Below are 14,496 nucleotides of genomic sequence, written 5' to 3' on the forward strand. Positions count from 1 at the left end.
TGCCTTTGTGGTTTAATACCGTCCCTGAGCTCTTTTGTAGCAGATAGTGTATCCTGTCATACCAGGAAGACGACAGGTATACCTGATAACTAAACTGTTCCAAACTGTTCCCTGATGTTGTGCATGCCCACTCACTGTCGTGGCATATTGGGACACCTAATGAAACTGTCATTAACCAAATTTGTTTAATCTGTGCTTTTACTACTATAATAAATCAAACTGTTACGGCAAAGGTGTGGTTTGTGCACCAATTTCAAATATGATACACTTTCAGAGAGCAGAGCCTCTGCAGATCTTGCTGTGTGACTGGAGATCTCAGAGTGGAAACTCTTTAGCTGCACACACATTGTTTCTGATCACTAAGATGGGATGAAAACCTCTGCTGAGCAAAGCAATCGACTCCAATACAATCTAAGTATTCTAAGAGTAATTGAAGGGACAGGGTATTGAATGCTGAGCCGAGGTCTAGATGAATGAGTATTGATAATAGACCAGAATCGCACGCACGGACGTTATTTGTAATCTTGACCAATGCACCTTCTGTGTTGTTCTCAGACAAAAGCCAAATTGAAAATGTCCAAGTAAGCTCATGGTAATGTGTGTCTGAAGTTGGGCTCCTAGAGCTGTCTCTAGAACTTTGGAGACGAATAAAAGACGATAATTATTTCACCCTCCATGGTCTGAAGCAAGTTAGTCTTAGAGTAGATATAACAGAAGCAGTATTCAGTGGTGGTGGGACTATGTCAGTTGTAGGGGAAGCAATTATTAGAGTTACTAGAGGTGTAATAGGGGGCAGGTAGGTCTAGATTAGACTGTTCAGTGTGGGGCAGGAGATGATGCTGAGGAATTTGATGTGATTTTGGGTGTTATGTCCTTCAGTTGGTATGTTGAGTTCACAGGAGAGAGTGATAGAGGCTAAATAACATTGCCTAACAATGAAGGACAGATGGATCAGTTTATTGGAACTGAATATTTTTTAAAAGCAAAGCAGGGAGTTGGTTAACATTTTGACTGTAGAGAAAAGGTCTATATTCCCCTTGGCCTATGCTAATGTTGGCGTAGTAAGCAATTTTGGCAGCAGTAAGGCCATTTTTATAATGGAGGATGTAGTTAGCATACAGTATATACAGTGTATAGTAGTATGTTTTTTATTTTTTGGATAGCTGCTCTAATCTGTGACTCATGGTTTTCAGTTGGTGGAACTGAGATGTAAACACAGAGCAGGGTGATTTGTAATGGAAAAATGAGTTTCAGTGATTGATTTTTCGCACTGATTATGATTTTTATTGTTTCTTACTGAATTCTTGGTTTTTCAGGTTTCAAGGCTCATGTGTTTTTCATAATCATATCTAATGTTGATGTTCTTCTTGACCTAGTATAGTCTGACACTAAGGGACACAGTGTTCTCAAGGATGTTGGTGAGGAGTATCTGGGAGAAAGGTTCCTTAGGAACACTAGGTGTGAGGAAGGGACAAGTATAACAGAGCACGTCCAGGATGGAGGGTTAACTGTTGAATGAGAATATAGAGTTTTAGAATATAGCCTTATTAGGGAATCACTTTGTAGAACAATAGGGAAGTACAGACTTAATTATCTGATTATGTAAATGATTATTTGCATTTAATTTGCGTGTCTCTAGAAGTAGCAGCCTCAGGAGCTGAGCAACTGGGGAACAACTGGGGAAAACTGATTGACTGTGTTCTATTCTGGTTTGCTCCTTTCTTGCAAGAAATATATTCTGGGAAAAGACAGTCTGTCTGCACTCTGTTTATTGCTCATCCAACGGTTTCTGCCTCAACAGAGTAATAATATGTGTCGTGTTACTGTACATTACAAGCAGGCTCTGTTTATCATTTCTCTAAACCTACAGCTGATGATGCAAGTTGCAACAAGAAACATGTCCAGTATCAAAGCAAACAGCATTTTTTTTTTCTGGTAAGCAGAATGTCCATTGGATGTAGAACAATGGTTATCATTAAGGACACAGTTCTCTGTGTTGTATCTGGGAAGGTGGAGTTTGGCTGATAAAACTCATGTTTGTGTGGGAAGCTGCTGCAGAGGAATTTGGGCCTTAGTTTTTGCTGTGGTTGAAATTTGAACCAAAGTTAGTGTTTCTTTCAAGTGCTCAGTGATTTGAGTAGGAATTAAGCTCATGAGATACTGCCAAGATGTTTAGTGCAGATCATTTAACTTCAAAACACACAGAGCCAAGGTTTGAAATGGTGCCAATGAAGAGATTGCTGTTGGCTCAGGTGCAGACTGTATATCTACTGATGATCCCTGTTTTAGAAACAGAATGTCACAGTGATCTTTTTCATCTGCATATTTACATGCATACTCTCAGTGCACATTTGACCAAGAACAGCAGTGTTTTATAAATTCAGATGACAGAGTTGTAAATTCTAACCTTTTGTTTCTGTTATGATGACCCACAGGACTTCACTATGAAACTCAGATGCAATGCTGCTCTGCAGAAACATATGAACTAGGATGGAGAACATTAAGCAATGCTGTTACATCTGCCATATCAACCATATTCATATTTCTTCATAATTAGCTCAGTTGCAAGACCTTACTCAGCTCAGCCACATGGGGGAGCCTGTAGTACATGTTGACATCCAAAATCTTAACCTTCCAGTCCGTTCCAGTAGTTGGCAGCCAAGGGAATGAGTCAGAACATCATGCCACCATTTTATTTTTTACTTCTATTATAGCACAGTTCTCACTTTGATAACAAATGATGGGTCTAACGACCTATGGTGTGCTAAATCTCTATTCACATGTGGGTGGAAGTGGGAGGATGGAAGTGCTGAATGTAGAGAGTGATACAGATGAGTGCAATGGAAGCTGATATCTGACGAAATCCTTTGCATTTAATTTGGAGTTGCTTTAAAATACAATATGCTGTGCCAGAATCAGCCTCTCTATCTGCACAGCAAAAAGAGGAGAGGCAAAGCCACAGAGCTGAAATGGACATAATGTGTATGTCTCAGTGAAATCAAGTCTCCTTGACAACTGTAACATGGCAACAATCACTCTATATACAATATTCCACCCTTCCTTCTGCACTCCTTCTCTCATTGCCATGCTGAGCTCTGTAAGTCCACTTTTTTTATCTCTTTAATTCCCGTTTCTCCTTGCTAGTCTCTCACTATTTAATGGCTTCAGTCCCTATGGATACCACAACAGCTGAGAGTTATTGAACACAACATGAATCATCAGCAAAGTCTAACCCATTAAAGACTTATGAATATGTATGGTCATGACTTTATCCTGTGCTTGGGCTGTTAAGTGTGATAGCTTTCTTCTGTAATAAGCAACAACCACTAGTGTAAAAACAGACCCCAAGGCAAACATGCAATGGCTTTTTCAAGACTCAAAAAAGCAATTTATTTATCTCTCAAAGCTATGTGGGTTAGTTGAGTGTCACTACTACAGTTTATTTACATATCTTCTATAACAGTATTATAATATTTGTCTCCTGTTTGGTCTTGTATACAAAATTTCTATAGCATCATATGAGCAAACATCATCACTAACATTGTTGTCATTCTCCCTGTTTTCCTCTGCTGGATGCACATGATGACTATTCACAACATTGTTCTGCCTTCCCCCTGGCACAATCACACCTTTGTTCCTCATGACTTCCTCTCCAGTCCACTATTTGCTGTATCACTCCCTGTCCTTCTCTTCCTTCATATACTACATGCCTTCCAGCTATGTCTGTTTACAACCTAACCATTAAACTCCATGCAGTGACTGATCACAGCGCCCCGAGGTCATGGCAAGAGCGAGACTTCTGCCTCAGGAACTTGCCCGCTTCTCGCTCTCGCGGGTAACGGGGCACCAGGTTGGACAGGAAACGTTTGGCACGGGAGGTGATGCTTTCACGTTGGCCTCCTCTGCTCATGTCCTCCGCATTTGCCCCCGGGGGCCATGGGGGCTGACCCCTGGCTAGTCGCACCACGCACTCCAGGAGCTCTGGGGTGCGGTGGTCCAGAGATGCAGAGATCTCCAGATACAGACAGTTGAAGAGGGCGGCGCTGGACATGGCCTCTGAGGGCAGAGATTCATGGAACAGGATGAATAAAGAGAACTGTCATTTCCCTGAATCTTTGGAGTTAGGGTGTTTTAGTTTGTCACAAAACAACATATGATATGCCTCCTACCAGCATAACTGAGTCCAATACGGAAACAAGTTAAACAAGCCATAAATATGATGAACAAGCTACAAAGGTATGAAAAACAGGTAGAGATACATAATCTTAAATTTAAATAAACAACAACGCATAATAAGGGCTAGTACTCTTTCATCTGAGAGAGTGTTGATCTCTCTGTATGAGCCAGTAACACTAGGTGGGCTTCTTTGATCCAAGTGTGCAAAATGCACTTACAAGCAATTATGTGGAGCCCATTAAGCAGTTTATAGCGTGACAAGAACAGATGGTTAGGGGCTTTTGAGACTTTTGAAAGTGTTGATACTCAGTGGCTAGAAAATCTAGAGGTGCTACGTTATGCTATGCACTGCTGCACAAGAGAAAAGGTAACTCTCAGCCACTGCAACCACGTCAGAGAGGTAGAGATAATGATAAATGTGAAAAAACATTAAGATGCTGTATCAGTTTTAGCTACAGAAATATCACAACAAACTGCAGATATTTTCCCCCAGTTTCACTACAATGAGCCTCTAGGCAAAGACAATAAACTGTAAACACTGTAAACTACTTTAAAGTACCTGAAAATGTCTGTACTTAATCAGCTTCTTGCTACGAGCAATGAGGTTCTACATGAACACATTATCTGCCACAGTTGGAACAGTGGTGGTTATTTTAAAGAGATTTAAGAATTCTCTGTGTTGCTGCATTTTTGTTCTCACTGCAAAGCAGATGGGGGTCCACTGGTAAAAAGTCATACAATGTACTTGCATGACCCCAATCGAAATTCAACAATATTTAAATCAGAATGTCAGAGCAATCGAAATTGTTGGTGTTTCATCTTACCTTGAGCGGTAACCTCACGTGTGCGAACGAGGTCACTCTTGTTACCGACAAGGATGATGGGAGTTTGGGGTTGAGTCTCCCTGAGGAGAAGTCGGAGTTGGGCAGTGCGGTGGAAACTGCGCCTGTCAGTCACCGAGAAGACCAGGACACACACCTCACACTGCAGAGCTGACAAGTCCTGGGGGACACACAGAGGCAGATACTGCATGTCACAGTACTGTAGGTGCTATTTAAAAATACTGTAATGAAACTGAAATCTCAGCCATGGTATCTTCCTGGTATGATATGTGTACTAATTGAGTTAGCACAAGTTAATATGCTACACATATTAAAACATGATCATCTAGAAGTACAACCAGGAATCATGAAGAATGTCAATCAAGTCAAAACACATATTTGACAATGACATGTAAACAGTCCATGGCACTAAACTCTGTCAGAAAACACACTGATGTCAGACACTGAGCACGAGTGCTGTTGACCAAGCCTTACTTGCAGGAAAACAGTGTCGCCAGGAGAAACAGGAGACAACTGAGTGCACTAAATCTGAAGTCCCCTGGGGTTTAGTGAGAAATTACTACTGTAGATAGCACTAACTGCAACACACCTCCCATTTTTAGTGACTCTGCCTCTCTGGGCAGCAAAGAGACAAAAAAACTCTAAAAATAAAACATTCCTTAGTGAATCCTTCAGATAAAAAGGACTAGAGCTCTTCTGTCTTTAGTTAGAGCTGCCACAATCCATTGGCTTTTCATTTTGTCTTCATTAAATGTAGAATTAGACCAAAGCCAACTTTTGCACTGTAATGATAGACACAAATGTAACACTGCAACCTCATGAGCAAATTACCTTCAAGTTGACCATTGCAGTGTCTCTCACAATAAATGCAACTCATTATACAGAGAGTAACACATAAGAATCCCCACATCAGGAAAGACAGATTGTGTCACGATGTTGTGTATTCAGTGTTTCTCACACATTCACCTAAATCAAAAGCATTAATGTAGTCATTGGGCACATCTGCGCTGTGGGCATCTCCCTCTGGCTCTCTCTCTGTCTGTCTGTCTGTCTGTCTCTCTCTCTCTCTCTGTCTCTCTGTCTGTCTCTCTCTCTCTCTCTGTCTGTCTGTCTGTCTATCTCTCTCTCTCTCTATCTGTCTGTGTCTCAATCTTTCTGTCTGTCACTCTTTTGCCCACATTCACACACAGATGCTTCTAAACTACACTCAAGGGAAAAGAGGAAAAAGTGTTGAAAACAACCTGATAATGAGCTTTCCTTTGTCACCAGATGCAGAGGCAGCAGATTTATTGCACTCTTTTTGTGATAGCACTTCTCTGAGCCTGGCAACAGTTCTTGTTTTTAAGTACATGAAACAATGAAATATGCTCCAGACACAGTATGTTCCACACACATGTCCAAAATATGCTATGTAAGCTGTTAGCATATATTTGTGTTATTATTCTTTCAATATTGTTTACCTTTTTACCCTTTGACAGTGTTTTTTCTCCTATCCAAGATGTAATCCTCCTTTTTCCCAGGGCATTCTGGGATATGCTCATGCTCAAATTTAAGTATGAGTAGATGGATCCTGTTGGTTTTTTTCAATGATTATTACTCAGCTAGAAATGTGTTTTCTGTGTAAAACTAAAGAAGCAAGACACACTGCGACCCTTCTTAAAGCAGGCCAAAGACTCTGTAGCCCTCAGGCCTGCTGACTGTATCAGTTGTGTATATACAACATAAAATGATATGCTGTCGAGCATACTGCATACAGCTGCAGAGTGGGCTCACTGGCCTAATGAAGGTGCAGGGCGTGTGGGAACAGTGAAGTGTTATTGGGCTCACCTGTCGCCAGTTGTCATAGATAATGATGGTGCTCTCCTCATCATCCACGGTGACTGTAGACACATAACCCTCCCCTAAGGACACGGAGAGTAGCAGTTAGGTCTCAGATGGGAAGTGAGTGCTGCGATTTATTTACCTGCTGCTTGCTGTGAAAGCTACAGCACTGCAACAAGGAATTCAACAGCTTTGTACCATCAGAATCGACAGATGCAGTCCTGTCCATGTCACCGGCGAGGGCGATGGCCAGAGATGATTTCCCCACACCGTTTTGCCCCAGTAGGGCAATTCTTAAAGGCCCATCAGGTCTATCCTCCACGGTCACGATCAGAGTGTCATCCAAGGCCGGGCTAAAGCTGATCGGTGAGGCTGAAGGTCCAGCTGCACCTGATGTCCAGTCGCAGTCGTCATGGACAGCTTCTTCTCGCCTCAGCTGGTGCTTTATTGGCAGAGGAGTGCTTCCTCTGCGAACAGTTGGTGTGCTGGACAGAGTCATATTCTCACACTGGAGGAGAGATGGTGGAATACTCTATTTAACATTTAAAACTAGTCTGTATTCAGATATGGATTTTTTTTTTCATATAATACTTAGAAACACAGAACCCAAATGTGGAACTCCAGCAATTTAGCTTTGCTATTCCATTTATGTTATATTTGCATAAGGAAATGAACTGTCAAAATCTCTGCAGCAGAAGCTGTCATGTCCTGACATTTACCGTCCATCTAAACCTCTGAATAAATTATTATTATTTATGTGTTTATTTGTGTAGGGTCAAGTTATGCTACATACCATGACATTTATAGCCTGAGCTGATTTACAGTGTTCATCTCTTTTTACAACTGTTCACAAGCTGAGCAGCAGTGCAAGGAAACTACCTTTATTCGGAGTGCCTCTTTAAACCTGCAGTAACTCCGTTTTTTGGCCACTTAGGAGCAGGAAACAAATTGTAATGTACACATACAATGGCAAACCTGTTAGCAAACATACTGCAGCCACACATTAGGCAGATATGGACCAACATCATGTTTTCTTCCTCCTAATGAATAAAAGTCCAATATTCATCCATTAGCTCTGTTTTTAATCTCCACCAACTCCTGAGGGGAGTCAGGCTTTTTAGCAGTTTAATGCTTCAGTCCTTTTGTTTGAACAGCTACACTGCTGAGGTAAAAGTGAGCAGTACAGTTGTGACTTAAAAACCAGGGGAGTTACACAGGTAATAAGTCTCTGTAGGTGAGAGCTATTCCATCCAAGGAAGTCACACAGATATTTGCTTTAACTGTGCTAAAATTAAAAAAAAAAGGATCCCAATTAGGCAAAAGTTGGATTTAGTGATTCCCATTGTAAACACATGGTTGATATATTGTAATGTAGGACATTCTTCCCTGCATCACCACCTACTTAAAGCAAACACGCGCACACACACACACGCACGCAGTTCAATAAACGTTTAATATAAGCTGACTGAATATCAAACACCATCACACCAACCACTTTCCCCTAAACCTGATTGGTTGTGTGAACACTGGCTATTGGAGGTGTTTGCCCCCGAGCTCGCGCAGCCCCGTGCATCCTACCTTGGGCGCCTTCTCCTCGTTGTTGAGCCTGTCTTCGGGCACATCTGTCGGCATCTGCAAACTGAAATGAACCGACCCGAAATAAAGACTGAAGAAGACACAGAACAGGACCCCCCTTATCCCCCCATCCCACTCACTTCATCAAGCCCCAGCCCAAAACGCCCGGTATGATCGCTCACCTGTCACGCAGCTCTCGGCAACTACAAGTAAACGCGGTCTCTCTCTCTCTCTCTCTTCCCTCCCTGACTCTACCCTGCTCACACTCTCTCTCTCTCCTTATGTCTCCTTGTATCTCTCTCTCTCTCTCTCTCTCTCTCTCTCCCCCTCTGCTATCACTGTGAGTCTCTGTGCGTCTCCTCAGGTTGGGGTCCAGGTCCAGGTCTGCAGTCAGCACTGTCATTCATCACCGCTCTGCAAACTGTGACTCACTGGCTTGAGGCGTAGAAGCTCTCCAGACCTGGATGTTCTGCAGAGGAAAGGCTAGAGGAAGCCACCCCCAGGACTCACGCTGTGTAAGTGTTTTCAGCTCAGCAGTGAAAGTGGGGCGGTGTTGCAGGCAGGTAACAGGATGGTAGAAAAAAAAAAAAAATGTTCAGTGTCACGAAAATCCCACTGACCTCTGGAAGATGAAGACTATGTGTAATACATCCACTAGGGGGCAGAAGAAGACAAGTCTTCCCCACACTAATTGGTTGTGTGTTTGTGTGAGTGTGTGTCTGTGTGTCCTTAGGGGGATCTATGTTTAAATCGTGTCACCAGGGTATTCCTGCTGTGGAATAGAGACATAACAACAAACCCGCCTGACTACAATCTATCAGTCTCTCACCTCTTTTATTGTTTGACCTTTCTAAAGCTTTTCCTTGACCTCTTGTATCATGTGACCTTGTCCTTCACACTCATTTACATTTTATTGAACCAAGTCATTTCTAGTCCATGAACTAAGGAGTGTATTTGGACATGTTTTCTGTCAAAATGTGAGTGTGGCCATGGGCAGCGGTGCGTCCCTCCCACACAAAGCCACAATAGACTCCGGCAGTGAGCAGCCAGGGCGCTATTATAGCCCTAATCCTGCTTCTATTATACAGGCCAAAGAGAGAGCGAGAGACAGAGAGAGGGAGGTAAAGCTAAAGATGAGGTCATCCCAACCGGTGCAACACCCAGGGTCACTGCCTCGCTATAGAGGGACGGAGATAAAGAGAAGGATGGAGCAGGGCATGGGGCAGCAGAGAAAAGGTTTGTGCAAGACTGAAAGTGGGGAGAGAAATGCTCAGATAGATAAATGGAGAGGATCTGAAGTTAAAACATGTGAAAGGGGCACAACGACACACCACAGCAAGCCAGGTTTGGTAAAGTATTGTTTATTTCATTGGCATATGAAACCACACTACAACATGAGCAGGAAACCTTAATAATGGCGATTATTTTATGTATTAATGTTAATTCTAATTACAGTTGAATAAAATAATAAACTGTAGGAAAGTAGAAATACACACTAATCGAATAAAACCAGGAAGTAATTAGAATCAGTACATAAATAAACAATCAATACTGAATAAATAAGTGAATAAATAAAATAAAAATTTGTTTAACCTACACCCAAACAAAATAAATAGCTCTAATGCATGAACCCTGGTAATGATTTCATGGGACAGTTTAGAAGGTGTCTTCATGAACAGATTACTTGCATTTATTTTAAATCCCCGCACCAATCTTTTTTTCTTTTTTTTTTGTCTCATGTGGAATAGCCCACAGTACCCGAGCCCACAGTGACCAGCTCTTTGGTGCCGCATCAATATGTTGATCGTCCCTGTTCCGAAGGTGTTCAGTCTGCCCAAAAAACTGCTTCTCTCGTCTGGAGAACTGGACACAACCACACAAATCATGCCACACTCTTTTTCGCCTGCTGTAAGGGGTCGTCTTTGTCTCTTTTACCATGTGCAGTCGCTGCGTTTAGCACGCTACCAGCTCTTTGTATGTGACAGCCCATTTCTGAGAGCAAACAGCAAGTCTTCTCTGTTACTATTAACAATGTCTGAAAGTCACCATTCCCACCTACCAAAGGGTAGATTTCTTTGCTAAAGCACAAAAGCAAAATCCCCACTATGCATTTATCACAATCTGTGGAAGACTCTCATGTGAAGTATCAATGTACATTAATCTATAATTCTTCTTACATGGTATAACAAGTCTTAGTGAGCTTCAACACTTTGGTAGGCAACTGTGAAATCTCAGCAGGTAAATACTTAACTGCATGCCATGGATATTTCATCCAAGAACATACCACTCCACATCCAGCACCACTGCACTACTCAGACCTTCTGCAGCCTTAGCAGCTTATTATTAAAAAAGAAAACTACACTGTGAGTTTGAAAGGAGAGTATACTGCAGATATTTGACATTGCATAGATGATATTCCCACAAGTGTAAGGGACTAATTACACGTTTTTAAAAGCTTTTGTGATCATCTTCCATAGACATGTTTGTCCACTGTTGCACTGATATCACAAGCAAAGGAAGCTCTTTGTTTGTTTGTGCAACCATCTTTCACAGTGAAGTCAAACTGAGCCCAAGGAGCAGCCAAGGTGTCTAACTTTATGAATTCAGTTCCCCTTTTATCATTCAAGGGTAAATTTCCCAGCTGAACAGCCCGGACACTGCCTGCCAATGTCCCTGTTTCATTTCCTTTCTTGCACACACACACACACACACACACACACACACACACACACACACACAGTAACTCACATACACATCCCTGTTTACTTCCCCAAGTTTGATTACTAATCATTGATTGCTTCGTGGTGGCTGGTCTTGATTTTTTTTTCCTTCCCCCCTTTCCGGGGTTAAGCTCAGAGGAAGTAGTCAGGGGGTGGGGAAGGTGGTTTGCTGGAGCGGGTCGGGGGGGCGTCGCCGCCTGTGCCTTGGTTCGTGCTGAGCAGCTTCTCGTATCGAGCCTTGTAGGCGTCTCTCTCCCTCAGCACCCGACTCAGCTCACACTGTAGCTGTTCCAACTGAGGGGGAATTAAAAAAAAAAAAACAACACGATGATAAATTGTGTGCGCTTTGTTGAGACTCAGTGCAAAGATCATTCATTATTCACGACATATAGTGCCAGCAATAGAAGTGTGGGGGATTTACTACTGTCAGAATGTCAGACACTGGATGTTTTTGCTATCATCGCCTCCTCCAGGCGCTTTTTCTGTGACAATTTCCCAGTTAAAGCTCGTTACTAGATTTAGGATTAAGTTTTGGGCCAGATGAGACTTGGATGCGCGCACACCGAGGGAGGAAACATAAAGCTTTCTGTGAAACCACGTAGCGTGTACCTGTTGTGTGAGCACGTGTTTCTCCGACTCCAGAGCGTGGCGGTGCTGTAAGCGCTTGTAGCGGCAGGACTGGGCATAGCCGCGGTTCTTCAGCGTGCGGCGTTTCTGCTTCAAGCGCACCACCTCATCCTTACTCACTCCACGCAGGTGTCGGTTGAGCTCTCGCACCGACAGGCTCACCAGCTGCTCATCAGAGAAGCGCTCGTTCACCCCGCACTGCCGAACAGATGGAGGAGACACACAGAGAGAATATGCTGTTCCTCAGTGATAATTGGCAAGCAGACACATGCTGGAAATGATTGACGGCTGGACAGTAGGAGGAGTGCGAAGTGGATTTATCCAAGATTCACATTTAACTCTATCACTGCAATATGAGCGCTGGACATGTGATGTGTCGTGCCGGATGTGCGCGCGTGTGTGTCAGGGGGCACATTTGGCCACCACATGCCCATAATCTGTCATGTAATCTGACTGTAAGTGTGGGTGACAGTTATCAGGATTACGCACAGCAATAATAGCAGATATTATCATAAGCTCACACTGTGCTCCATATAAAGATACACCCAGACATCTTGATCGACCAGAACACAGATTAGAAAGTTTATTTACCCACTAAAGTTACTCACAAACATTTTAAACAACAACAAAAAAAAAAAATAGAAGCAAATGACCTAGAATTTATAAAGCATTTATAAACAGGCCTTGCCTTTAACAAATGGCTTATAATACACTAAAATGTAGTTGTAAACAAATGAAATTTGAAGGCACCTTAAATGTCCTTATGTGTTTAGAGCTACATTTTAGTGTTTTATAAACCGGAGATGAAATGTTTAGGTAGTGCTTATAAATGCTAAATGCTATATGTTACAGATAAAAGTGTGTTTTTAAGTCAAAGATTTCACTTCATGTATTGTTCCTATGTAGAGAGCAATCTTTAAAGTGACACTTCAGATGGACACAGACATTAATAACCATGCTCTAATGTTCTAAGCCTAATCCTTCACCGGAGATTGTTGTCTCCTTCCGTCCAGCTCTCTACAGCTACAGGTGCCACTGTTCTCTCGCTCTGCTTCTTTCAGCTCCAAAAAATTTCCCATGCTTTAATGGCTAACACTTCCTGTTGGGCATCATTGTCACAATGAGCCCATCTGGGTGCATGAGTGCATTAGTGTTGTCCTGTGTACCTGATTGACTTGCGGATGGTGGTGGTGGTGGTGGTGATGATTGCCATGCATGGGGTGGTGCTGATGATGATGGTGATGAAGGCGACCTTGGGGGCTGAGGGGTTGTGGGTAGGGAGTTGAGGCGGAGGTGCCATTGGTGAGTGAGGGAGGGGCTGATGAGAGGAAGACGAGCGGGCGATGGCACATGTCTGTCCCCTTGGTGCAGGAGATGTCTCCTCCACTGTCGCTGCTTGAGTCTCCAAGGTTGCTGCTCGAACTCTGAGAAAGGCCGGGAAACTGAAGAGGGCAGGTGAGGATAACAGGATATATGGCAGGTTTTAGGAGAAAATTAAAGTCAACTCTTTCATGACTACTGATAAAAGAGAGAAAAATCTCAGCCTTAGGAGTAACAAAAGTTTACCTGTGAGCTGACTGCTGCAGCCGCCGAGTTCAGCAGAGCCTCTACAGCATCCTCACATCCCAGAAAGCTATTCCCCAGCCCCCTCTCTCTGTCCCCTCTCTCTGGTACACCTCCCAAGGCTCCCAGCAGGGTGGCAGGCCCCGTCACCTCACCTCCAAACTGTTGCTGCAGCGCTGCTAACCAGATCAGGTCCTCCAGAGAGGCCGGGGTGGGACCCTGCGGCCCACCATGGGCCGGGCTGCCCTCCACAGTCCCCTGAGGGCTGGAGCTGATGCCTGAAGTGAAGCTGTTGGATATGGACAGGGGGAAGGAGATGGAGGAGGATGACGAAGAGAGGGAGGAAGAGCCTGAAGGTGGCGGATGGGCGTCGCTGAGTGTCGGTGAGGGTGGCAGCGAGTTGTAAGGGCTAGAGCTTAAGCTAGAATCTTGTGGAGGGTGGCTGGTGTATGGAGAACTGGAGGGGTCATGAGGGAGGCCAGATTTGGGATACACACACGGAGGAGGGAGAGGAGGAGTGTCAGATTTCACCTCAAACTTGAGGAGGTCAAAGTCGTTCAGGTATTCCATTGCCAAAGGGCTGGGGGGCAGAGAGGGGATGGGGAGGGAAGGAGAGGACATGGTGGCTGATGCTGGTGGAGCTTCAACAGGGTTTTGCCGTATGTCAGGATTGTTGGAAAGCCCACTCCTCTGCCTCAGTGCAGCTCATAGACAGCAGCAGTCGTGATGTCAGGAAGCAAACTGGTTGGTGAATTTTCTTTGTGAGAAACTGAACGTCCCTCTGTCCTTGTCTATGTTTCTTTTGTCCTGAAGAAACAAAGACATAAAAAAGAATGAATATGGGAAAAAACGACAGGGCACAATTAAAAGACTATTTTAGGAAAACATTTTTTGTTCCACTTTCAAATTAGGCCTCTTTTATTAAAACAAAATGATTCCATTGATAAGTATAATATTTTCAGGCTGTCACTCTTTATTCAACACATTGTTCTTCCTTGTCTAAATCTGGTGACTGCACTGCCCACAATGCACCTGGACTGCAGTCATTTCAATTTGGAGATTCCGGTGTGTTATACTTGTAGTAGTTAAACACAGCACTGAGCAGCTAGCCTCAAGCTACAGGGGTCTGGTCCAATCACTTCTAACTCTGCACCCAGATTTTGGTAATTTCC

At 43.4% G+C, this 14,496-nt stretch overlaps 2 protein-coding genes across 2 annotated transcripts; both read right to left on the reverse strand.

Moving 5' to 3' along the window:
- Positions 1-3,763: 3,763 nt before the first annotated feature.
- On the reverse strand, positions 3,764-8,475 carry LOC113129322 (GTP-binding protein REM 2-like). Its single transcript, XM_026305243.1, has 5 exons — positions 8,418-8,475; positions 7,038-7,347; positions 6,846-6,919; positions 5,001-5,178; positions 3,764-4,056 (listed from the first exon to the last, which is right to left on the reverse strand). The coding sequence occupies exons 1-5, from the start codon at positions 8,469-8,471 to the stop codon at positions 3,764-3,766; spliced, it is 909 nt and encodes a 302-aa protein (XP_026161028.1). The 5' UTR covers positions 8,472-8,475.
- A 2,791-nt stretch (positions 8,476-11,266) lies between these two features.
- nrl (neural retina leucine zipper) lies at positions 11,267-13,945 on the reverse strand. Its single transcript, XM_026305588.1, has 4 exons — positions 13,328-13,945; positions 12,928-13,203; positions 11,744-11,959; positions 11,267-11,428 (listed from the first exon to the last, which is right to left on the reverse strand). The coding sequence occupies exons 1-4, from the start codon at positions 13,943-13,945 to the stop codon at positions 11,267-11,269; spliced, it is 1,272 nt and encodes a 423-aa protein (XP_026161373.1).
- Positions 13,946-14,496: the final 551 nt, after the last annotated feature.

Source organism: Mastacembelus armatus, chromosome 4 (genome assembly GCF_900324485.2).
Source record: "Mastacembelus armatus chromosome 4, fMasArm1.2, whole genome shotgun sequence".
Classification (NCBI taxonomy): domain Eukaryota; kingdom Metazoa; phylum Chordata; class Actinopteri; order Synbranchiformes; family Mastacembelidae; genus Mastacembelus; species Mastacembelus armatus.

Coding starts and splice junctions, on each gene's coding strand:
- LOC113129322 (XM_026305243.1), bottom strand. CDS start 8,471: ATGCCGACAGATGTGCCCGAAGACAGGCTCAACAACGAGGAGAAGGCG. Junction 6,920..7,037: donor TGCATCTGTCGATTCTGATG/GTACAAAGCTGT, acceptor CCGTGTCCTTAG/GGGAGGGTTATGTGTCTACA. Junction 4,057..5,000: donor ACGTGAGGTTACCGCTCAAG/GTAAGATGAAAC, acceptor CTCTGCCCTCAG/AGGCCATGTCCAGCGCCGCC.
- nrl (XM_026305588.1), bottom strand. CDS start 13,945: ATGTCCTCTCCTTCCCTCCCCATCCCCTCTCTGCCCCCCAGCCCTTTG. Junction 13,204..13,327: donor CTGCAGCAGTCAGCTCACAG/GTAAACTTTTGT, acceptor TGCCCTCTTCAG/TTTCCCGGCCTTTCTCAGAG. Junction 11,429..11,743: donor AACACGTGCTCACACAACAG/GTACACGCTACG, acceptor ATTCCCCCTCAG/TTGGAACAGCTACAGTGTGA.